Genomic DNA, 24,287 nt, shown 5'->3' on the forward strand with positions numbered 1-24,287 from the left:
ACTACTATAACTGAAGTTCCTATGGGAAAAATAGTTATTATATTCTATACGTCTAAAATGGATGCAGTCACTGCATACTTCTAACTTCTGTATTGTCAATAATGTACAATAGTCAAAGGGATTCAATCAATGGATTTATTACCATGTAAAACAAATGCAAATGCAAAACAAATTAATAAAATAAGAAACAGCTTAATCAATAATATATAAACTTACAAATGTTAAGAAAACAAACAATGAATCAATCAAATAAATAAATAAACATGTATTTATGTAAATATGTATGTATGCGTATGTATGTAAATATGTATGTGTGTATGCATGCAATAAGGTTTTCCATGCAAAACACACAATAAGCTCATAAAGTATTTTACATTGTTAGACTTTAAACTCCCCAACAGTATATGGATTAGTAAGACCTACAACACTAAAACATTTTTACAGGTTAATGCAGCTATAACTTAACACTCTGAAAAGGACCATTATTTAGAATGAGACTTTTACTTTTGATGCTGAAGTACACTTACTCAAGTACTGTACTTAAGTGCAATTTGAGGGAGTGGCACTAAGAGTATTTCCATTTTGTGAGACTTTTTTGCTTTCCTCCACTAGATAGATAAAACCAAAACAATTAAACCACTAATAAATTGGATGGCACAGGCAAACACAAACAACTCCACTGGCAAAGCTCACTCTTCCCCTGAGGCTTCTCTCAAAGTCAGAAGTCTGTGGTAGCGCTCCTTTCGTCCACCTGCCCTGTCTCTGGAGTTCCGCAGCCACACCTTTATCTCCTCCTCAACTTCAGAATCCCGAGGACTTGGCTGAAGGGAACAATTTCTTACAGCCTCTGAAACATAAAAGCAAATATATGAAACAATACTGTGTGGTAAGCAATTTCTTAATATGCTAGCCCTTTCAATGATTGTATTGTAACCCTATATGCATAAGTGCATAAGTTTTAGACCCTACCGCCTGTTTGTTTGCTAATATCGTTGCAATATATTTTTGCCAGACCACTGAGTGGGGCCAGTCAATAATAGTATTTGTCCTGACTGACTGACTAACTCCCTATTGTTGAAACGTGCATGCGTGACTTTCCCATACATGGCTCTTCTGTGGCATACCACCACAATATTGCCACGGCTGCCTTGCCTCTTGGTGGCTTCCAAAGAAAAATGGACCCAATGATTTAAAAATTGATAATGCAAAGAGCCGAGTCTGCAGCAGCAACAGTCAATCAGAACCTAGAACCTAGAAATCTGCACACAACACGCCGTTGTCACGGTCGCTACGAGAACGCCACTAGACTCGTTCATGTGGGCCAGAGAGGGGCCAAGAAAGAACAAGCTCCTTTGATTGGCCGAAAGGGTTCTGTGATCTCTGAACAGTGCCCGCCCCTGGCTCTACAGGTACAAATCCACATTTCACTGAGGGAGGTGGTGCAAAAGTCAGAGTGTGCGGAACTTGTCAAAATTTGCAACCTGCAAAAGTGCAGAACAATCAACTACAATTAAAATCAAATAACTTAGATAAACAGTACCTCCTTCAGTAAAGTTTCCTTCTTATATAAAAAATAAATGCAAATGTAAAAAACACAATATTAAATAAATTAAATAAATACTTAAATAATGACATAAAATGAACAGAGGAACCTGTAACAAGATAACGTGTTCCTGCCTGAAAAAAATTGTGATATGATATTTTTGACATATCGCCCAGACGCCCACCTGTAATGCAAACATACCTTTATCTTTCTGTTTTTTCTCATCTTCTGTTTTCTTCTTCTTTCTTTTCTCTGCTCCAGAAGGATATGTCCTTTTTTGCTCCATTGACGCAGAGGAAAGGACTGTAACCTAACGTTAGTCTGACTGACTGTGCATCAAAAGTGCGCATTGTGCATGAACATGACACCAGCCTCCGACAGAGGCAGCGGGAATTGATTAAATCAGTAGTATTAGCTAGTCAGCCCGTTAACATAATGTTGCGTTTTTGTATGATTACCATTGACATAATATAATATATCATGAAAAAAAAAAAACATTTCAAGCGCTCTAAGGGCCCTAAGCAGGCGCCGGGGCCCTAAGCAGGCGCTAAGTTTGCTTATGCCTTGGGCCGGCCTTGTGTAATAACCATCTGTGGTTCTTTCTATCGTGGCTACTTGATAAGTAGATTTTGCAAGTTAAAACTGAACTGTTTGTATATTAGAAATCCACAGGCAAATCAGTGTGTTGTTAGGCTATATGCTCTGGTTGTTTTTCACTTAATTACTTAAATTATATGAACCCTCAATTACAGTTTCTATTAAGCTAAGGAATACAGTGACACTTAATGTAGTTTTGACCAATATAGATACTCCTAATCTACTGAACTAATAGTATCTTTTTAAAATGAATTTTGAGTCAGTATGATTCATGCTAGAATGCATAAAATAAACATTGTTGTTATAATGTTATAACGATTTTTATGAATGAAGACATCCATATTGGCTGGTTATTACATAATGCACCATATTATTACATTTTCATCATAAAAAAAGTGCAACTCCCGCATTTTCTAATAACCACCACAATATGTAATAATTTATTACAAAATACAGGGAAATTTATTACATATTGCGTTCAGGCTGTGTATTACAAAATGTGGCATATTATTACAAAATGTGGGCGTTATTACATAATGAAGTGAAAATTTATTACATTTTGTCGAGTTATTACATAATGCATTGTTACATGGCCCTACAGACATTGTCACGATTTTTCCTTGAATATTGACTTCATCATATTGATTTAATGAGTTTCCACTTCAAATGAATACTGCTTTCATCTATGTACTAAGTCAACCTACTCTCTTCCCCTAGGTTTTGCGTGGCAACAGCATTCTATGGCATCAGCTTCAATATCACAGGCTTTGGGCTCAATATCTATCTCACTCAATTTACATATGCTTTAATTGAGCTACCAGCCAAACTATCAGTTTACTACTTACTGGATAAGATAGGCAGGCGATACACTGAAGTGGGAGCTCTGCTGTTGGTTGGACTTTGTCTTGCAATCAACATTGTAACACCCAAAGGTAAGGACTTACTCATCCATTCATGTCCAAAGATTTACAGACATTTGAGTAGTTACTATTCAGTGCTGTTCAGAAATTCAAGAGCCTGTTTCTTTCCATATTGAACCAAAAAATTGAGTTGTTTTAAAAGTGTAATTGTTTCAATAAGAGACTAACTGTGCGTACAGTGTTGCAACAATAGTATTTGTATAAAAAGATATTTTTAGAAGATCTTCAAAAATTACGGACAGGAAACATAGTCATCTTTATCATAATTACAATCAACATTGGCAACATCTATGCTTCAAAAATAATCACCTCACCTAATTATGTCCTGCTCTCAGATATGTCTGTTATCAGAAGGGTGGTAGCAGTCATTGGAAGAGGGTGTTCGGCAGCATCCTTTACAACTATTGTGTTACCTACCCCACTGTAGTAAGGTAAATATGCTGGCCTACCTCTGCATCATCATCATCATCATCATCATTCTCTCCAGCTGAACAGACCCTCTACATTTTTGCATAACATACTGTACCAAGGCCACAATCTGGAACAGATCTGCCTTGCTTTCTATTTATAAGCCAGAGTACGTGATAAGGACAGAACCCTGAAGTTGAATGGCCATCGCTGAGGGATGAAAGTAACATGCAACATGTTTTTTCCCAGGCAAAATGGTATGGGCTACAACTCCTTCATGGCTCGGCTTGGGGTAGCTATGGCTCCACTGATCCTGTTACTGGACGAAGTCTGGCAGGACCTGCCCCAGGTCGTCCTGTGCGCTGCAGCTGTACTGGGAGCAATAGTGGCAAGGATGCTGTCAGAGACACGCAACAGGTGCCTGCCAGAGACCATAGAGGATATTGAAGAGCAGTAGTAATATACACTGTCTTAGGTATTAGTGTCCAGGCAATAAGTAATTTTTGTCAAGATAAAAAGCAGTGACTATGTACCGACACATTCTGTTCCATGTGAATTCATGTGCAGTTTATTCTTGGAAATGAAGTAGGGATAACTTGCAAGTTTTATTCAAAGGGAAGACTGGTTGGATTACCATTTGATGGAAAAAAAAACTTCTCTAGAGATTAAAGACTGAAGAGACAAAAATGGATAGTGTGCTTTTTCAGTGACTCAGTTTAAGCCACAGTCAGCAGTACTTCCAATGATTTAATGTTATAAAGTGACATATATACATAGACATTTCTGCTGCAATAAAGGAATGAAACATGCTTCAGATTTCATTTTGTAACCCAAATATTTCTTCAAACCAAAAGGCATCTTCAATATTCTGTCTGCATGGTACATGGTACCACAAGCAGAGCTCCCTACTTTATGTAATAACATTTGAAAAGTGAGTTGAACTGTAACCACCTTGTTGTCAAAAATTACCCAATAATTCATCATCAAAGACCTAATGCATCATGTATTGAGGAGACATTAAGCGTACTTAACTGGTATTATTGTGTACCTTCCCATGGATTATTGCACAGGTAAATCAAATTAGAGTAAATGTAGAAACACTCAGTATTAAGATTAGCAAAAACACTTTTCTTGTAACCATATTGAACTGCCATAAAATCCTCCATATGTGATTGTTAAAAAAAATATCCTGCTGCATTTCAAATCCAACTCTCTACTGACAAATTACATTTTATAGCTAGTTGATTGATAGATATTTTCTTTTCAGATATGTGGCTCTTCTGGACAGTGGTGGGAATTTTGGGTAAAGGGTTCTCAACGGTCACTTTTACAATTCTTACCCTGTACACAACCATAGGCGGATTATGAGACAAAGGGCCCCTGGGCACAGATACCTAGTAAGGGCCCCCAACCACCACAACAAGGAATTATTGCAACAAGTAAACGGCACAATATCACCTGAATCTCAACTCAGGATTTACATCTCAGAATTGACACACTCAAAGCCAACAGCACCTAAAAAACACCTATCTAAATATAATTTTGGAATCCGTTTAAGTCTAACAACTGAATGCAAGTCATGTTACAAATTAAATAGCAAAAACAGGTAGACCTCTGAAGGCTAAACAAATCTGTCCTCTGTCTACAGTCCACAAACTTTAACAGCGCGCTCTATCGACAGGCCCCTACACACCCGTTAATCTAGTGAGAATGGAAAGTGATAGCCTACACAAGCTTATCTTTTTTGAAAGATGATGATAACATATAGGGATACTAGGCTATTGAAGATTGCATTCAAATTCATATTCAAAACAGTTTTTTTAAATACAAAAGTGAGATGAACACAATAAATATTGTATGCCCTCATTGCATATATAATGTTGCTATGCCTATTATCTTTTTTTGTTATTGCACTTATGGCAGAGAAAACTAAATAAACAATTACAAAGGAATTACAAGGTGGAAACACATTATTCTAGCCCTAAAAAACATATTTTAGTGCAAAATGCCTCTGATTACCTGCAATGCCCCAAAATCTACTGTATGGCCACACAGTAGCGGGATGGTACTGTATATGAGTCAGTGGGCCCTATTCTGACAGATCAGGAGTGGAAAACAACATTCTTCGTAAACCATGACTTTACATTACAAGACCTTTGGACAATAATGCAGTGCTTTACTGCTAAAGCGCTATAGATAAACTGAGGGGAACACTCACTTTGACACTGCCATGGTGACACCTTCAGAACAAATGTTTAGGTTATTATAGGGGGAATTTTGGGGCTTTGGTGTTGATATAAAAGCCCTTTGAATGCAGGGCAGTAAATGTACAGTTAGTGACAGCATCATCATGTATCAGGCTCTGGCTTAGGGACCCCCCTGAGCTCTTGGGCCCCTGGGCCTGTGCCTGGTTGGCCCGTTCAGTAATCCATCCATGTACACAACAGAGCTTTACCCCACAGTAGTGAGGTCAGTGAAATATCCGAAACATATGTTTAGCAAATTTACAAAAAATACCCATATTGGTATTCATTGTTATGGGTTCTATCTACTTGAAATTATATATTTTTGTTACCTTGCGAGGCAGCTGGATTCGTGAGATTACGATCACACGAGAATCCATCTTGCCAGGCTTCAAGTTATGCGTTTGTAGCCGAACCACAGTGGTGCAGACCAATCAGCGTCCTATGAGGGCAACTATAGGCGTGGTTTAGGTGTGGCGACAGCGAGAAGCCACACCTAAACCTGTTCATTCACAACAATGGCGGCTCCTAAAGAGGCTAGCGTAGATGCTGCTATAACATCAGTTATTTCTGAACTGGAGAGTATGTCTTCATTGAAAGAAGAGCAAAGAACAGCACTGAAGGCTTTTCTGGATGGAAAAGATGTTTTCGCTCTTCTCCCGACTGGCTTCGGCAAGAGTTTGTTTATATGGTTTGTTGATCTGATTGGTTGAAGTTAGCCCGTAATAGACGGTGATAGACAGTAGTAGTATTTTTTGAAAGAGCCTGCCCTTTTCCAAACAGTTTCCAAGGACGACTTCCCAGATGGTTCTGTGTAACAAACCATCTGGCAAGTCAGGTTAATATTTTTGTGTACACAGGCAAAATGGGCTGGGTTACAGGCAGTTTCTCTTTGGGCCGTGTCGGGGTGCCTGCTGCCCCCCTAATCATTCTGCTTGACGAAGTGTGGGTCCCTCTACCCAGTGTTGTTTTCTGCCTGGTGGCGTTCACCACAGGGTTGCTAGCTTATTTTCTTCCAGAGACATGCAATGTCCACCTGCCAGAAACTATTGAAGACATTAAACAGACAAGGTACTGGGTCTTGAATTGCTCCCAAACATTTACAGTGAGAGTTCTGTGCAAGAAAATTAAAATGGCTTATAGAGTGTACATTTTTTTTTGCATTTCAGAAGACGATCAATCTGCACATCTGATGAGTAATCCCCTGCCTTCAATGTTTTGTTCATATTTACCAAAAACCCCAATAAGAGTCTGAGTTATTGATTGCTTGCAGTAAGATACAGTGAATATCCCTGGTGGTAACCAGTAAAATGTGAACCATGTAAAGCTGTCCTATATAAGTAGAACCTGTACAATCTTTATACTGTATAAAAAGAAATATGATCAAATAAACTATACTACTATTGATTTACAGTTGATGGTGTTTTTTAAAATAAAATAAGAAGGTATTCTTTATAAGATGTGAAATGATGACTCATTTTACAATACTGGACATTTTGAGGCGCCTGCTTCAAATGTATTACCATGATTGCACACATTCCTTCACACAGACAAAAGTTATTTTAATGGTTAAGTGTGGTAAAATATTGACCCATTTCAACTGAAACCCAGCCATCTTCGAGGTAGTCAAATACGCATGACTGTCTTGACTGGTTTTAGAATCAAGTTGAACTTTTTCATATGGGTCTGGGAGTGCGAGTGGTTTTTCATCATTTTAACAGAAGACTATATGTGTGCAGTTGGAGGCTACAATGAAGTTTGAGAACGTACTTTCAGATATTAATGGATTTGGAAGATTCCAGATAATGATAATTGTAATGAGTTTCATTGGCCGTTTCACAATGCCATGTCACTTCATGCTAAACAACTTTATAGCTGTTGTTCCCTCTCACCACTGCGACCTCAGTACTTTGGATGATGGAGGTGACTTTAGGAATTTAACCCTGCAACAGAGACTTGCTGTTGGTATCCCACTACTGGAGGATGGAACTCCAAGCTCCTGTCAGATGTTTGCAGAGCCTCAGTATCATCTGCTGCTCAACTCCTCCAATATCACTGACCTACCAACGGTGCCGTGCCAGAATGGATGGGTGTACGACAACACAACTTTCAAGTCTACAATAGCTACAGAGGTGAAATCAGTTTCTTTTCATTTGCAAAATATCCAAATGATCCCCAATAAACCATGCAGTCCGTCTTTACACTCTTCCAGACAATATCTTTTTTATTACATTTTTAAAAGTGCAATGGATACTTGTAAAGGTCCAAAATGTAGTAATTGACCATAATGTAATAACTGCCCAGTAATGTAATAAAATCAAATGTAATAAAGCCCATAATGTAATAAAAATCCAATAATGTAATAAAATCTTGAACCTGTAACGTAATAGCATTTTTGCCCACAATGTAATAACTTATTACTTTACTGACCGAGTCAATTATTATCTTTTGGGCCTTACTATACAAAAGAATGTTTGTGCAATAGGTCGAGTTCATTGAATGACAATGTTTGAATGAGCTGTATTGTCAGTCATATAGATGCAACACAAGGTACACTATTACCATGGAGTAGTAAGTTAGGTTAAGGTAAAAGTGCTGAGCAGTTCCTATCTGCCTTCATGAAAGTGTTTTAGGGAAGAGGTTCTCTTCTCTTCACAGAATATAAAGTATCCTCTTTCTTAACTTGCTTCATAAGTGGGACCTGGTGTGTGGTAAAAGAGGGGAAAACAAAGCAACTGCTACCATCTTCTTCGTTGGAGTGATGTTTGGAGCCATGACCTTTGGAAGTCTGAGTGACAGGTATCTCAGTCTGGCTCCCATAACTTCTATCTTTGATTATCCAGTGTTTCAGCCTTATCGATGTCATTGCATTGTGAAAGTACATGATACGTTTGGGAAATAGTTAAGTGAGAACATCTTTTATTTTATTCTATCATTATTATCTCTGTTACTAAAAAAAATGAACTTCCCAATTCCATCCTGTCTTCCCACAGATTTGGTCGAAGGATCATGCTGCTGGTGTCATATATACTTGGCATAATATTTGCTGTTGCTAGCGCTTTTTCTACATCCTTCGTGATGTTTGCGGTGCTGCGGTTCTTCACTGGGTTTGGAATCACTGGCATCGTCATTGTCTCAACAGTCCTCAGTAATTATATACTGTACTTTATATTTATTACCATCAGTCATATGAGCTATTATGTATCTATTTCATGTACCACACTGCACTCCAGTGGCGACAGACGGTAAACTGCTGGACATGTCCTACATCATGTTACGTTCACTTCAGAGGCCTAGGCTACCAAATAAAGGTCTAGAAAGTAAAATATAGTAGAAGTCACAGTAAATGTCTACTCCATTAATTTTTTCTTCAAAGTGATGAGGTGTTTGTTCTTTGCAGATGTGGAGTGGGTTGACATTAAGCACAGGAAGCTGGTGGGAGTGATTGACAGCTTGTCTTGGACATTTGGGAACACAGTGTTCCCAGCTATTGCTTACTTTGTGACTGACTGGCGGTGGCTGATCATTAGCGTCTCCTCACCTCTTATCTTGGCCACCCTCACCTGGAGGTACAACCTAAAGCTAAAAAAAAAAAAAGCTTGAGTTCCCATGTGTAAGACTAGGTTTCAGTGCAATGTAATTCATCACCATTTAAGACATTAGGCATAAAACATCTTTGCCCTCAACATTAGGTGGATGCCTGAGTCGGCCAGGTGGCTCATTGCCAACGGAAAGCTGGAGCAAGCTCAGAGTTATTTGCAAAAATGTGCCAAGATGAACCGAACGGAGGACTCTACGCACACACTAAAAACCGAGGTTAGCATATTTCAGATGATAATGTCAAAAGAACTGACAAGAATTGACAAGTCAAGAAAGACAAAACTGACAACAGAGAGCCTTGGACCTGGAATCCTCCAGATTGCAATTACTCTGTGCTACCTAACCTATCTATAGTTATTTTTAATATTATTTGCTCATGTGGTTCCAGGAATAATGCTGTTTTGTGTTCTTTTCAGGTACTATCCCGTATTATTGTGACTGAGAAGAGAGACAGGGCCTATTCCTACCTAGACCTGGTACGGACACCCAAGATGAGGAAACTGGCCCTGTGTACTGGCATAGTGTGGTCTGTGTTCCCAAGCTCATCTTGCTTTAAGTTACAAAATATATTTGTGATTGGGTTAAAAGCTTCAATGCTACTTCATAAAGGACCCAGATGAAACATTTTATGATTATGGCCCTACAGACATTGTCACGATTTTTCCTTGAATATTGACTTCATTATTTTGATTTAATGAGTTTCCACTTCAAATGAATACTGCTTTCATCTATGTACCAAGTCAACCTACTCTCTTCCCCTAGGTTTTGCGTGGCAACAGCATTCTATGGCATCAGCTTCAATATCACAGGCTTTGGGCTCAATATCTATCTCACTCAATTTACATATGCTTTAATTGAGCTACCAGCCAAACTATCAGTTTACTACTTACTGGATAAGATAGGCAGGCGACACACTGAAGTGGGAGCTCTGCTGTTGGTTGGACTTTGTCTTGCAATCAATATTGTAATACCCAAAGGTAAGGACTTACTCATCCATTCATGTCCAAAGATTTACAGACATTTGAGTAGTGCTGTTCAGAAATTCAAGAGCCTGTTTCTTTCCATATTGAACCAAAAAATTGAGTTGTTTTAAGAGTATAATTGTTTCAATAAGAGACTAACTGTGCGTACAGTGTTGCAACAATAGTATTTGTATAAAAAGATATTTTTAGAAGATCTTCAAAAATTACGGACAGGAAACATAGTCATCTTTATCATAATTACAATCAACATTGGCAACATCTATGCTTCAAAAATAATCACCTCACCTAATTATGTCCTGCTCTCAGATATGTCTGTTATCAGAACGGTGGTAGCAGTCATTGGAAAAGGGTGTTCGGCAGCATCCTTTACAACTATTGTGTTGTATAGCTCTGAGCTGTACCCCACTGTAGTAAGGTAAATATGCTGGCCTACCTCTGCATCATCATCATCATCATCATCATTCTCTCCAGCTGAACAGACCCTCTCACATTTTTGCATAACATACTGTACCAAGGCCACAATCTGGAACAGATCTGCCTTGCTTCCTATTTATAAGCCAGAGTACGTGATAAGGACAGAACCCTGAAGTTGAATGGCCATCGCTGAGGGATGAAAGTAACATGCAACATGTTTTTTCCCAGGCAAAATGGTATGGGCTACAACTCCTTCATGGCTCGGCTTGGGGTAGCTATGGCTCCACTGATCCTGTTACTGGACGAAGTCTGGCAGGACCTGCCCCAGGTCGTCCTGTGCGCTGCAGCTGTACTGGGAGCAATAGTGGCAAGGATGCTGTCAGAGACACGCAACAGGTGCCTGCCAGAGACCATAGAGGATATTGAAGAGCAGTAGTAATATACACTGTCTTAGGTATTAGTGTCCAGGCAATAAGTAATTTTTGTCAAGATAAAAAGCAGTGACTATGTACCGACACATTCTGTTCCATGTGAATTCATGTGCAGTTTATTCTTGGAAATGAAGTAGGGATAACTTGCAAGTTTTATTCAAAGGGAAGACTGGTTGGATTACCATTTGATGGAAAAAAAACTTCTCTAGAGATTAAAGACTGAAGAGACAAAAATGGATGGTGTGCTTTTTCAGTGACTCAGTTTAAGCCACAGTCAGCAGTACTTCCAATGATTTAATGTTATAAAGTGACATATATACATAGACATTTCTGCTGCAATAAAGGAATGAAACATGCTTCAGATTTCATTTTGTAACCCAAATATTTCTTCAAACCAAAAGGCATCTTCAATATTCTGTCTGTATGGTACATGGTACCACAAGCAGAGCTCCCTACTTTATGTAATAATATTTGAAAAGTGAGTTGAACTGTAACCACCTTGTTGTCAAAAATTACCCAATAATTCATCATCAAAGACCTAATGCATCATGTATTAAGGAGACATTAAGCATACTAAACTGGTATTATCATGTACCTTCCCATGGATTATTGCACAGGTAAATCAAGCCATTGCAAATTGTTAAATGTTGTTGCGTAAAAAAATGTTTATAACAAACATGTTTGATCTACCTCATTTTTGAATCGGTATCTAAAGACAGAACAAGAACTCCATTAGAGACTCAACTTTTATAATAGGATTTGCCCTTTCTTAACTGATTAACATGTACACAAAAATTAAGTCAAAGCTCCTTTATTAAAGAAACAAGGCAAGCACATAGCCTTTCATGATTCAGCAATTTCCTAAAGAAAAGTCAACCACATCTAAATGACATGTTTCTGATATTCCTTTTGAAAATCTTCAGCCAGGTCTAATATTTGCCACTGATACTTAATCTGACATTACACAGTTACAGAACGAATGATGGGAAAGAAAAACAGCAAACAAAAAATATAAAAATCAAATCTCATAATTTGAAACTTTAAGATACAATGACACAGACTGAAAGATCTAAAACTATAATATGCAATTATTTTCCAGGACTCTTTTCTCTCTGTTGTTACTTCAGTATTGGGAATACTCCTTGGTCTCTAGTTTGGCAACAATTCGCTCCAGCTGTCTTTTAGCTTCACATTGTGGGAAGTTACTCATTTCATAGTACTGAGGGGCAATCTTCACTAACCTGTAACAAAAGGAGAAAAAAAAATAATTACAAATTCTGTCAGCGAGATGACTTCAACTACTTTGCTTTCATGACATCAACGTTCAATCACATTGTATAATCTGCAGCTGCATTATTTAACACTTAAATAACTGTACACATACCATTCTGGTTTGATGTCTGTGCAAGTGCGGATGTAATTCTTGGTGGTGAGGACAAATTCATTGTAGAGCACCCACTCTGGCTTGTGGTCCAGGACTGTGGAGGGGTGCAGCTGGACTACTTGGTTGTCTTTGACTGTGAGGTAATGACCAGTGCGCTCCAGATGAGCCACCTGCAGAGCGGAAAAAGAAAAAACTAAATCGATGGACCTTGGCAAGGGATAGGGAGCTTAAAATGTCAACAAACATCTCTGGTGCAAACCTTACATATGTAAAGACAACACATTACGTCTCATCTGATGTATTACTATGTCAACAGTGTCTGTTCACCTGCATGAAGAAGCCAGTGCAGAGCGCTCGACGGATGTTGATGTAGTAATCTCTGCTGGTGAACTCTGTGCTCCGGCGGGGCAGGTTGAAGCGGTCCATGATCCTGGACAGCTGCTGACGCACATTGTCAGCCGACATCAGCGAGCGGTAGTTGACAAAGTTGTCATAACACACTGGTTAGACTCGTGGTCTGGGAAAGAGACAGCAAGGATTCCAAAATTTGGACAAGTATAACAAAACCTACTCAATTTTATTTTGACAATAAATTCAACATTATCAGAGCAAGCATTATGGTGTTGCAATATGACTTAAAATTGTGCCCTGATTAAGCAATATGCTCACTTTGTTTGAAGGCGTGGTAGACATTGAGCAGCGTCAAGTGATCTCCGTCGATGTGAGCAAACCTCATCTTGGACTCGTCTGCTGCCTTCTTAGCCTCCGTGGGGCGGACAAAACACTGTGGACTAAACAAGGTTGGTATAGGCCCCAACAAAGCCGCCCATAGGGATGAGTCAAACATTCATAGAAAAATGGAGCAAAGCCTATGATGCTAGGGCACTCGACAGCGTTGGGACAGGGCAGGACCACAAGCTCTATCAAAGGGGGCTGCAGTCTGTTCTCATGGACATTCCCAACTGTATTGGCTATTAGCTCGTAGAGGGGGTCATTTAACCACATCTGTAAAACAAGAGTTTTCACACAACTAGGAAGCGTTAGGGACACCAACAATATCTAACTACTCAAGATTCAGAAATAACTTAGACCAACAAGAGAACAGAAAAATAAACACTAAGAAATGTAGTGAATACCAAGGACAATTATAGGCTAAGCAAATATATTTAGTCAAAGTCATTCATAAACACATTGATTCAATGAAAAGAAAATTCATGTGAACATAATGAATATGAGAAAATTAAAGTGGTGGCTGCCCTATCCACTTGCTTTTGTGATGAAACACTGAAGTGATGAAGTTTGTTCACTAAACTTCTCCATAATGGCCTTAAACGTAATAAAATCTAAAATAAAAAGAAGTCACCATAGTTGACCGTCAAGATCCAAAAAGAGCTTTTACATTACAACTTTGTTTATCTGAAGCCCTCAAGAGTGGAAGTCACTCCAACCATAAATTTGAATTTGTGTATCACTACTGCAAAACATTTTCAAATGATGAAATATGCATTAAGGCGGCATGATTATAAAAAAAATGATAATCCAATTATTTTGCTAAATATTGTGAAAATGATTATTAATCATCATTGTCTATATTTTCTCTTTTTTTTCAGTGCGGTATTTCTCAAAGTAGAAGCAGCATGAAAGTCTTGTTTTCATTCAAGTCTTATTGTGGTCTTTATTAACAAAATTAAATAGCTGCTACTATTAGTTTGGGGTGCAGCTACAACCCTGCGGCAAACTTTGGACAGAATCTGTACTTGTTTCTGGTCATCTGGTTGCAACCAAAGTATCTCGAAATGACAGATGATCCACTTTTAGCAAGTAAAACATTTCCACGTTCAGCCTCGTGCAAAGGATTTTCCAAACGCACACTGTGCCTATCAATTCTTTTCCACTTTGCCTGCCACTTCCAAATATGATGTATTTAAGGTTTCTCCCTTTCTTTCCCACTGGAGCTGCCTTCTTACATCTTAACATTGGTTCTTGTAACATCAGTGCATGTTGCACAGTCTATGGTTGCGATTGGTCACACGTGATGGAAGCCCTTGATATTCCACACCAGGAAATGCCACAAAAACGTAAAAAAAAAAGTCATTGTACAGCCCTAATTTGTATTTGTCTCAAAATGCCTTGCACTGACTAATTTGCAGTAAAATGCTTTTTCAACACTACAGCAGCTCTGAGCACTATTCTTTTTTTGTTTTTTGTATTTTCTTCCAGCGACCTAGCCTACTGTAGGCAAGGAAGATGTCAGCCCAGTCCTGGGCATTACCTGACAGCATGGCAGTAATGGAAAGGATCTCGTTAGAGCAGTTAAACTCGCAGCTGGCAATGACCATCTTAGCCAGCTGGGGGTCCAGGGGGAATTCTGCCATCATGGAGCCCAGCTCCGTCAGGTCGCCGTCATCGTTGAGAGCTGCCAGGTAATTCAGCAGCTCAAGGGCCCTCATCAGTGTCTCAGGAGCTGGGATGGGAGGTGGAGGGAGAGAGAGATAGGTCAGACGATCATGCCTAGCTAGAGATCTAAAACTGTTCTATTCTTACCATTCAAAATCAAACAAGAAATTAACTACTCACCTGGTGGATCCATGAAGTCAAAGTGCACAAGGTCATCAATGCCTAGCTTTTTCAACTGCAGCACAACAGATCCCAAGTTGGACCGTAGAATCTCAGGGTATGTGTTATCCTGGAGAGGGAGAGTTTAAAGTGTTAAATGTATCTGATAAATAATAATTTTGAGAAGAGAAACCACAAGAACCCAACGAAGAAAAATAAACCATACCAAATTAGTGAACGATAGCAATATTCATTCCAAGAACAGACTAAGCCAACTGAGCTTTTTTGTAACTTTTAACCTATGGAGTTTGTGTATTTGTAACTGTGGTGACTTACCTGCATCTCTGTTTTATAGGCCTTCTCTGTGTAGAGGCGGAAACACTTCCCTGGACGTGTTCTGCCAGCTCGGCCCGCCCTCTGCTGGGCAGAAGCTTTACTGATGGCCGTGACGAGCAAAGACTCCACCCTGATGCGTGGATTGTACACCTGGACACACATTTTAAAGGACATTCAAGTGAAATTTCTGACCTGAGATCTACTCATTATTTATTTATTTTTTAAAATTATGACCAACAGAAAAGGACCACTAGTTAATTATGGGAACAAAGTCATATGCGCATTTACACTGATCAATTTTATAGAGTCACCCAGACAAATGTTGAGCTTCTATATTGGACAAAGCATACAACATTCAATAAACAACCCACACACTGGATTAAATGCAAACAAAAAGATCTAGGAAGGTGAGTCAGTCTTGCCCACCTTTTGCTTGGCAAATCCAGGATCAATGACAAACACCACACCATCAATTGTTAGTGAAGTCTCAGCTATGTTTGTTGACACCACAACCTAGGGATGAAGCAGCATGTCGTTAGTCATCTATTCTCAAACTCTGACAAATCCAATTTTGTACAATGGAGTGTATCATGTAATGCATCCAGTGTAGAAAAATGTAATTTCATCTGGTATGTCCTAGAAAAAAAAAAACTTTATGTAATCCATTCTGTCTTAAAAATGTATAGTACTATACCTTTCTTCCTATTGCACCATTGGGCTTCCTTGGAGGAGGGGGCTCAAAGATCCTTTGCTGCTGCTGTGGGGGTAATGTGGAATACAGTGGAATGATTTTGATGTCTCCCACTTCAGGTCCGAGGTCATCTACCTCTCGCTTGATCCGTTTGCAGGCCTCATCAATTTCCTGAAAGAAAGTTGTTTTTAATTTCACTGTTGAGGAAACAGGATGACTACTGCTATAATGAGACTTTACTGTTATAATAAGACTTCAGACTGAACTACTCATGTGAATACCATCAGTCTTACCTCTTGACCAGTGAGGAAGAGGAGGCAGTCACCTTCCTCCTCTTCACACATGTGGATCTGGATGACTGTGCGGATAGCTGCTTCAAGGTAGTCTCGCTCTGGTTCTGGGGTGTAGAAGATCTCTACAGGGTGCGTGCGCCCCGGGATCGTCAGCAGAGGACAGTTGTCAAAGTACACCTGGAACTTCCCCGCATCTAGCGTGGCACTCATGACAATTACCTGTGCATGAAGGAAGAGGTTGTTGTACCTGTTTTTTTTTCTCCTCATATCTGTTCCATTTCAGTAGAGGTGCACCTATGGTATCTGCAGGTCTAGCTTTCAAGTACGCACACTCAGATCAGCAAATTAAGCTATCCTGATAGATATTTTAGTGACATGCACTTGGGCACAATATAGAACTTTTCCGGCCAGAGGAAACATTTTTCTGATGTGTAAAAATGCTAAAGTGCTGCGATTTGTGAAGTTCATTGGCATAGCACCTGTTGTTTAGAAGAGGAGCCTTGACTATATATATTTTATTAGGCATAACCTACCAGTCTTTATCCGCTAACTTATTTTGAAAAAGCCATTTTTGAGTCTGTCAATAGCCAATAATGGAATTAAAAAAAGAGAGGCTATATCCTTGTCTATGCTATGTAGCCTATTTTCATTTTATTATTAGCAGTTATTGTTTATTTTTTTAAATTTGAACAAGAACTGCTGTACAACAGTCAGTGTATAATTTGATCAAATGAATAAATAAATGTAACTGATGCATTTGTTCTTGTAATTGCTTTCTAATTAATATCTTATGATATGCCAATACTCTAATTAGCACATGGATATGGTTTCATATCGACACATCTAATTAGTAAAGTACTTTGTATTTGTATCTCCACATCTAAGCAGTTCAGACTAAGAATAACAAAAACAAATTCTGAGATGAAATGAAATAATAATCATCAGTGTTATACAAAATGAACCAAATACCTTCAGATCTGATCTCTGCCGCACCACCTCCTTGAGGACTCCCATCAGGATGTCTGTGGCCAGAGTTCGCTCATGGGCCTCGTCCAAAATGATCACACCATATCGCTCCAGCAGCGGGTCATTCATGGCCTCTCTAAGCAGCATACCGTCTGTCATGTACCTGCAGGAAGAAAAGACATATTTGATAGTTTGAGAAGTTATGGATTAAAGCAAATAGACTGATTGTCGCTTGCCTATAAATGGCAGTTATTGTACATTAGCAGACCTCAGTCACACGCGACACCACTTACTTCAATATAGTCTTGGCAGAGCTACAGTCCTCAAATCGGATGGAGTAGCCAACTTCCTGTCCCAGCATGACGTCCATTTCATCGGCCACCCTTTGAGCCACACTCATGGCTGCCACTCTTCTGGGCTGAGTACAGGCCACAGCCCGCTTAGGACCAGGCAAACCTTTCACCATGTCCACACACCACTGTGGGATCTGGAGATGGAAGAGGTTATGCTAGGTTCAGATAAAATCAAAACAACTCAAGAGGAGAGGAGCATATCACTGTTGTCATGTGACAACAGTCTTATGGTCTTGGTCTTATGAAACCCTTTCAAATCCCACTGGATAAACTCAAAAATGCATTGTGCCTGAGCAGAAAACAACTGTTTTTCACATTCCTTGAAAGTTTACATTTTGGAGAAGCAAGGTTTTCAGTGCATAGCAACGATATGCCTTCATGCAGAATATTACAGTACATTACAAGCATTTTGCGTTGTCTAAGTCTAGCAATGAAAGGACTATGCTAGTTTATTGTGCTTCAAACCTGTGTTGTCTTTCCAGAGCCTGTCTCTCCAACAAGCACAAAGCTCTGATGACGTGTGATGATATCATTGAAGCTTTCCTTGTACTCCCACACTGGAAGCTGTAACCTCTTCTTAAGGATCTCATAGAAGCGTGGAGTGTGTGGCAAATTGGTGAATGGGTTGATTTGCTGGTGCATAACCATCTGCTTGAGAGGAGGCATGCCTCCCCCTACTGTCATGCTGTTGGATGGGACACTAGGCGGCTTCAGGTCCCTGTCCCGGTCTCTGTCCCTATCCCTGTCCCGGTCCCTGTCCCTGGAGCGATCCTCACGGTCTCTGTCACGGTCCCTGTCTCTCCTGTCAAAGTCAAGAGAGCATATCAAAAACCAGTACGTAGCCATTTGGTGACCTTCTGTGACACATAAAAGCACAAAGGATGAGCATTCTTAAGGCAGAGCTAACTGAGTGTAATGGTAACATTGAGTAAAAATAGCTTTATAAAGTTACATAACAACCACAGCTAACGTCAGCTAGCGTAACTGGTTAAGAGAGCCCTAGTAATACTAGTTAAGTTAGAGTACTTGCTAGTGAACTAGTTGTAAGATCTTTTGTTGCCAGTTTTTAGCTTGATAACTTAAGATATCTAGGTAGCTAACGAGCAAGACCCAAGTCACCGCCGTTTGCTTTACAGCTAACATTAGCCATTCATCGGCTATGTCAACTAGCTAGCTAACGTTGTTAGCCATTCGCTAGCTCTCACACGTGCCTGAATCCTGTGATTAACGTTAACACTACGGTTGCTGATGCTTCGCTTGTTCGCTAGCACGGCTAGCACAGTCTTAGCGTTAGCTTGCACTAATACTGGGTAGACACAATAAGCTTCCCCGGATCGGCAGACCACCCAAGCTACGTTAAACAACAGTAACCTTCTGGTTTGGGCTAAGTACATACAGTTAGTTTAGGTCCCAAACTTACTAAGTCCGTAACTACCAAATAATATTGCCTTGGTAGCTAATATTAGCCAATTTAGCTAGCATAAGCTAGCTAGTACCTGACTGGCTAACGCAGTGGTGACTCGTGTTAAGTATGGAACATAACCTACCCGTCAGACCTCTTCTTGCTGGAGGAATAGTCATCACCCAAATCTAGGCGATGTCTTTTCGACATGTCTCGGAAAAATGTGTAACCGTTAATCAAACAGTATAATTCTGCTGAGTAGCATCCAGCTACTCGGTTACCTATGCTATGTGTATTCTTCTTCCTTTCAAATTTGTTTTACAACGGTTGGCCAACATCTTAAGGGGTGCACTACCGCCACCCACTGATCTGGAGTGTGAAAACTAGGGTTAGTGCTAGTTTCAAGCTCGCCAAATGGTAACGGAAAATAACCATAAAATGGTTCCAGGCAGCTCTTACAGCATAACCCAAGTCTCTTGAAGCCAAAGGACCCCAAAGTGACTTGAAAAGACCAACATTTACCCCATTACTTAGCTGAAATCGCCACTCTAGCTGTTGATTTAAAAATATGTCACGTTTGCCGCCCCGGCCTCGATAGGTAAGACTAGCTCGAATTAGCAGAAACAAGACTTCCGATTTGGCCGTTTAGCCTTCAAAATAAAAGCGTGAGATTTTAAATGGATAGAAATACTGTTTTAAACCAATTATTTCGTCAAATTAAATACGTGAGCACCCATATTAATGTTTTAAATCATAATAATAATGAAAAATGCTATAATGCATGCCATTTTAACTATACGCTGCATGCATTACACTGTGCAGAATACATACAGAACAATGAATTGGACAATGAAATACAAGTAATTGCAAGTAAAAGCAATTTCCACCTATTTAAAATCTTATTATTATTATTATTATTTTGAAGGCTAAACGGCCAAACCGGAAGTCTTGCGTCTGGTAATTCGAGGGAGTCTTACCTATCTAGGCAATGGTGCATGCAAACATGACTTAGTTTGAAAAGATCTTTTCAAGTCACTTTGGGATCTTTTGGCTTCAAGAGACTTGGGAGTATGGATTAACACGTTTTACCCGTTTTTGTACTGGCATGGGGGTGAGTAGATAATGACTGAATTTCATTTTTGGGTGAACTATTCCTTTAACAAACTGCATGTCAAATGATAATTAGTCCAATATATAGGCTAAGTGGATGACTACATCACACAAATGACAAGAATCAAGAAGACCTAAGACAACCTGTTTAGTCAACCATGTCAATTTCGAAAGAAAGAAAAGAAGAAAGAAAGAAAGAAAGAAAAAGAGAAAGAAAGAAAGAGGCAACTAGGTTAAGCAATCAAATAAACAGAAGGAGAAAGACAGAAAGCAATGGGGGGGGGGCATCTTTCCTATTTTCCTATTGAATTTCAAATTCAATTCATATTGAATTTTGCAACTAATCTTTACGGCTGTTAACGTTTTGCTCTACTTGTATGGCAAAAGCTCCCAGGGAGTTAATTCGTAAATTAGTAACGTGATATGACATCTGAGTCACGAGTAATTAGACATCTATTAGGCTACTTATTTGAGTAGGATTTCCGACACAGATAGCGCCACAGAACCTGAAGAAGGCATGTTTACCCCCCCCCCCCCCCCCAAAAAAAAGACATGTTTACCAAGTTTACCAAATGCTATATAGCAGGGAAAAAGTAAGACAAAGTTGTCATGCCCCCGACAAAGCATTTTCAAACTTACATCACTGGTGTCGGGTGAAGCTTTCTGCTCCACCCTCAACTACGCCTCCTGATACGTTTATATAAGACTTTAAAGAGATTACGTCCTCACTCGCCAGACTATAAACACGAGATGATAAAGGACGGAAACCTCTGTAGAGATCTGTAGAGTTCTGGGTTTTGTTGCGGTCAATCCTTTTCAAACTGGCCATGCGTTCATACAGGTGAGTGGACTTAACCGAGTTCATGCAGCGGTATGCATTATTATCTAATAGGCCTAACTTTCTCTGCAGAGCAGAAGACTGCGACATTGAGTTTGTTGGTTTTATTGCTGATGCAGCAAACAGACGGGACTGGACACGCCTTCATTTGGGTTGTTAACATTTTTGGGCTAAATTAAGTCAATTGTGAGCTGATGTAGTGTACAGTAGCCTATTTTTAATGTTTGTTCCTGAAACAACCAATCATAGATAGATAGATAGATAGATAGATAGATAGATAGACGGACAGACAGACAGACAGACAGACAGACAGACATGACTGGATGCGCACTAGGCCATAGTTACCTTCTGTGACAAATTGGGTGATGATGTCCTGATGATTTTAATTTCTTTCAGGTCAATGACTATGTTGCAGTCAGTTGTGTCCTATCCAGCACTCTTGGTCCTCCTGGTAAGCTGTCTAGGATGTGTGTCAGCTCTCAGTGACCAGGCTCCGCCTGAGGTCTCAGTGTATAATAACACCCTGTACGCTGCATGCAAAATGAGACCCAGCACCACACTGGCTGATGGCCTGCCCAAGGTGTACGGCTGGGTGCTGTTTAAGCAGGAATACCCCCAGGGGAAGCTCCAGGTCCTGCTCCGCCTCAGTGGCTTCCCCCGAGACAGCAGCACCGAGCCCAGAGCGGTGCACATCCACCAGTATGGAGACCTCAGCCAGGGGTGTGAGTCCACCGGAGGCCACTACAATCCACACAACGTCCCTCACCCCAACCACCCGGGGGACTTTGGCAACTTTGTGGTCCAACAAGGGAGGATCATTAAGGTGATCGAATCTGAGGCGACACTGTTCGGGCCGTTGTCTGTGATGGGAAGAGCAGTGGTGGTCCACGAAAAGAAGGATGACCTGGGGCTAGGCGGTGATGCTGGGAGCCTGCTCCATGGTAACGCAGGCCGGAGGCTCGGCTGCTGTGTCATTGGGATTTCTTCCCCTAAGCTCTGGAATATGATCTATAATGGACAGCAGAGGAGAGCCTGACACAGTTGTGTTAAGGCTTCAAAACAGGTTTTAAGTCACATACTCTACAGATTCAACAGTGAACATAAAATGCCTTAAGTGTTGGTTTGATAGCAGCTTGCCAGTGCTTGGGTCAACTCTAAATTAAAGGCTTTGCTCCAAAATACTAAGAGCATTTGTCAAAATGCTAATATTATTCCTCAGTATTAAACATACAGATACCTATGTCGACATGATTACATAGTGCATACTGCATTCTCAACAGTGTTACTATGAGCTTTACATTCATGCTAGCGATCCTTTTGTCAGTATTAATACATTAAATCCTTTCAAATGATGGACAGGGTCTGTCTCACTTTGGATCTTAGAACACAGAATTGTAAAAATAACAACCAGTCCTTGAAAAGTAATTTATTTTGCAGAAAAAATACAATTTGTGCAACATTTACATACAGATGGTTAATGTTCTATGTAATTGCTGTCTTGTGAGTTAATATATTTACTATTACAAGTATGAGATCAAGACAGCTGTGCTGGTAATCTAGACGCTGTGGCCTCATCTTGCTACAGAATGAGACATTCAGTAAATATGTGAGTGTGGAGTGAGTATCTGGTAGTTCAGTGTCAACTTCCAAATGCCTTTAAACCTCAAAACATTTGTTTTGTAAGAGATCTGTCTAAACATGTTAAAGACTGTGATGAGATAAAAGCATGGAGTGGAAAAATAAATACAGTTATCTTTGTACATTTATTGAATTCTAAACCTATTCCCATATCTTCTTTAAAATAGTATATTGTCATGCAGCATTTTATTGAATTCTCTTAAATATTGTGGTGAGGATTTTAAAAAGCCTACCAGAGACTGATGTAAGGACATCCAAACTGTTTTAAAGTGTCTTAGTTTTTGAGCAGTTGGCTGCAGCTCCTGGTTAGAATTTGGTAGCAGAGTGAATAACTGGGGGCTAAACCAGTTCTCTCAGTGTCACGTGTTCCACAAGAGCAACAATAAGCAATGCAACTGTTTGGTAAGGTTTGCATTTTTGAATCATAGTTTGAAGACAAATTGTTTGACTTGTGTAAACATTAACACATCTATTTTTTTTGCTAGTGATCAATAGGCTTCTTAAAATCCACGGGGAGGGGGAGTGAGATGTAGAAAGGGAAAGGACAGAGAGGAAAGTTAGCATACTTTATTTCTAATCTTATATAGTAGCAATTTGGGCATTATGATTGCCTATAATAAATACTTTACAACATCACCTCTCACCAAAAATCACTTTCTGGTGATGGTCAACTGATGTAGCAGAGCTAAATGATCTCATGTTCATAATTGCACTTTGTGCCTCTTGTAATTTCCCAGTGAAACAAAACTTTCGGTGTGTAATACAGAGTTCATCGCTTCTTTTAAAAGCATAAATAAGATGCAAATGACATTCTTCCCAATCAGTGCGTTCTATTGGCTGTTGGCCAATTGAGAGCTGGAATTCAGAGAATGTCAAAGAGTTACATGATCAAACTGAGATGAAATGTTATGATCAAAGGCAGGGAAATCAAAAGCATCGTCACGTCAAATGCACTGTGAAAACCATCAGCACCACATACCACAGCCCTTGTTAGCTGCTTTTTATCAGCATGTTTCACCACTTCCCCTCTCTGCACCTTTGATGCATAATTTAATATCTTACAACAAGGGATTACATGAGAAACCATGCCAAAGAACTCCAAAACCGGACAAAGTGAAAGCACAAGTCAGATCATTAGAGCTACTGTTTATAACAATGACAGTCAGCACTTTTTTTTTTTTTGGTCTGTCATGAGTCATCCTAACTAATTTCACAGTGGTATATGAATGAGAAAATCCTCTTAAGAATTGTTTTTGATGTGTTTCCAAATATCGTTTTCAGGTATTTTTCAAATTAAAGTAACAGACACTGGCATCTGTTATAATAAGCAATAATCATTTGACGCTGTGGGTAATCATCTCATATTATCAGTGATGTCATCATATTACAACATGATAACCCACAGCCTGTCAGTCATTATTGCTCAATAGTGCCACACTATCAGTGCCACACTATCAGAAGTGGTTCATTATCCATGAGAAAAGTGGAAATGCAAACTGAATATCTTTCAAAGGAGCATTACATTGTGTAGTATTCATCAACATCACTAGTCATTCTTCATAATGTGCCTTTCTCCTGATG

The 24,287-nt window shown here is 39.6% G+C and overlaps 3 protein-coding genes across 4 annotated transcripts; 2 read left to right on the top strand and 1 right to left on the bottom strand.

Annotated features, from left to right (window-relative positions):
* Nucleotides 1-7,462: 7,462 nt before the first annotated feature.
* On the top strand, nt 7,463-11,144 carry LOC139649780 (solute carrier family 22 member 7-like). The gene is made up of 9 exons (XM_071526280.1): nt 7,463-7,843; nt 8,407-8,510; nt 8,705-8,859; nt 9,112-9,280; nt 9,404-9,527; nt 9,728-9,837; nt 10,074-10,288; nt 10,601-10,709; nt 10,937-11,144. Exons 1-9 carry the CDS (start codon nt 7,463-7,465, stop codon nt 11,142-11,144), a joined length of 1,575 nt encoding a protein of 524 aa, XP_071382381.1.
* Nucleotides 11,145-11,296: 152 nt separating this feature from the next.
* LOC139649758 (ATP-dependent RNA helicase DHX15-like) lies at nt 11,297-19,451 on the bottom strand. The gene is given in 15 exon segments (XM_071526250.1): nt 11,297-12,380; nt 12,524-12,693; nt 12,851-13,023; nt 13,026-13,040; nt 13,193-13,314; nt 14,801-14,987; nt 15,101-15,209; nt 15,416-15,565; nt 15,842-15,928; nt 16,110-16,277; nt 16,400-16,618; nt 17,369-17,528; nt 17,659-17,852; nt 18,184-18,520; nt 19,266-19,451. Coding segments are annotated over 15 exon segments (2,274 nt in total). The 5' UTR covers nt 19,331-19,451; the 3' UTR covers nt 11,297-12,262.
* A 653-nt stretch (nt 19,452-20,104) lies between these two features.
* On the top strand, nt 20,105-24,273 carry LOC139649752 (extracellular superoxide dismutase [Cu-Zn]-like). Of its 2 annotated transcripts, none has more exons than XM_071526243.1 (2): nt 20,105-20,231; nt 21,465-24,273. In XM_071526243.1, the coding sequence occupies exon 2, from the start codon at nt 21,469-21,471 to the stop codon at nt 22,102-22,104; it is 636 nt and encodes a 211-aa protein (XP_071382344.1). In that variant the 5' UTR covers nt 20,105-20,231; nt 21,465-21,468; the 3' UTR covers nt 22,105-24,273. The 2 variants fall into 2 exon arrangements, with proteins under 2 accessions (XP_071382344.1, XP_071382343.1); XM_071526242.1 differs by lacking the exon at nt 20,105-20,231 and adding an exon at nt 20,937-21,071 and having other exon boundaries at nt 21,465-24,268.
* The last annotated feature ends 14 nt before the right edge of the window (nt 24,274-24,287 follow it).

Source organism: Centroberyx affinis, unplaced genomic scaffold (genome assembly GCF_046629955.1).
Source record: "Centroberyx affinis isolate AG114_WGS23_722 - 3 ecotype Tasmania unplaced genomic scaffold, CSIRO-AGI_Caff_v1 ptg001396l_1, whole genome shotgun sequence".
NCBI classification, from domain to species: domain Eukaryota; kingdom Metazoa; phylum Chordata; class Actinopteri; order Beryciformes; family Berycidae; genus Centroberyx; species Centroberyx affinis.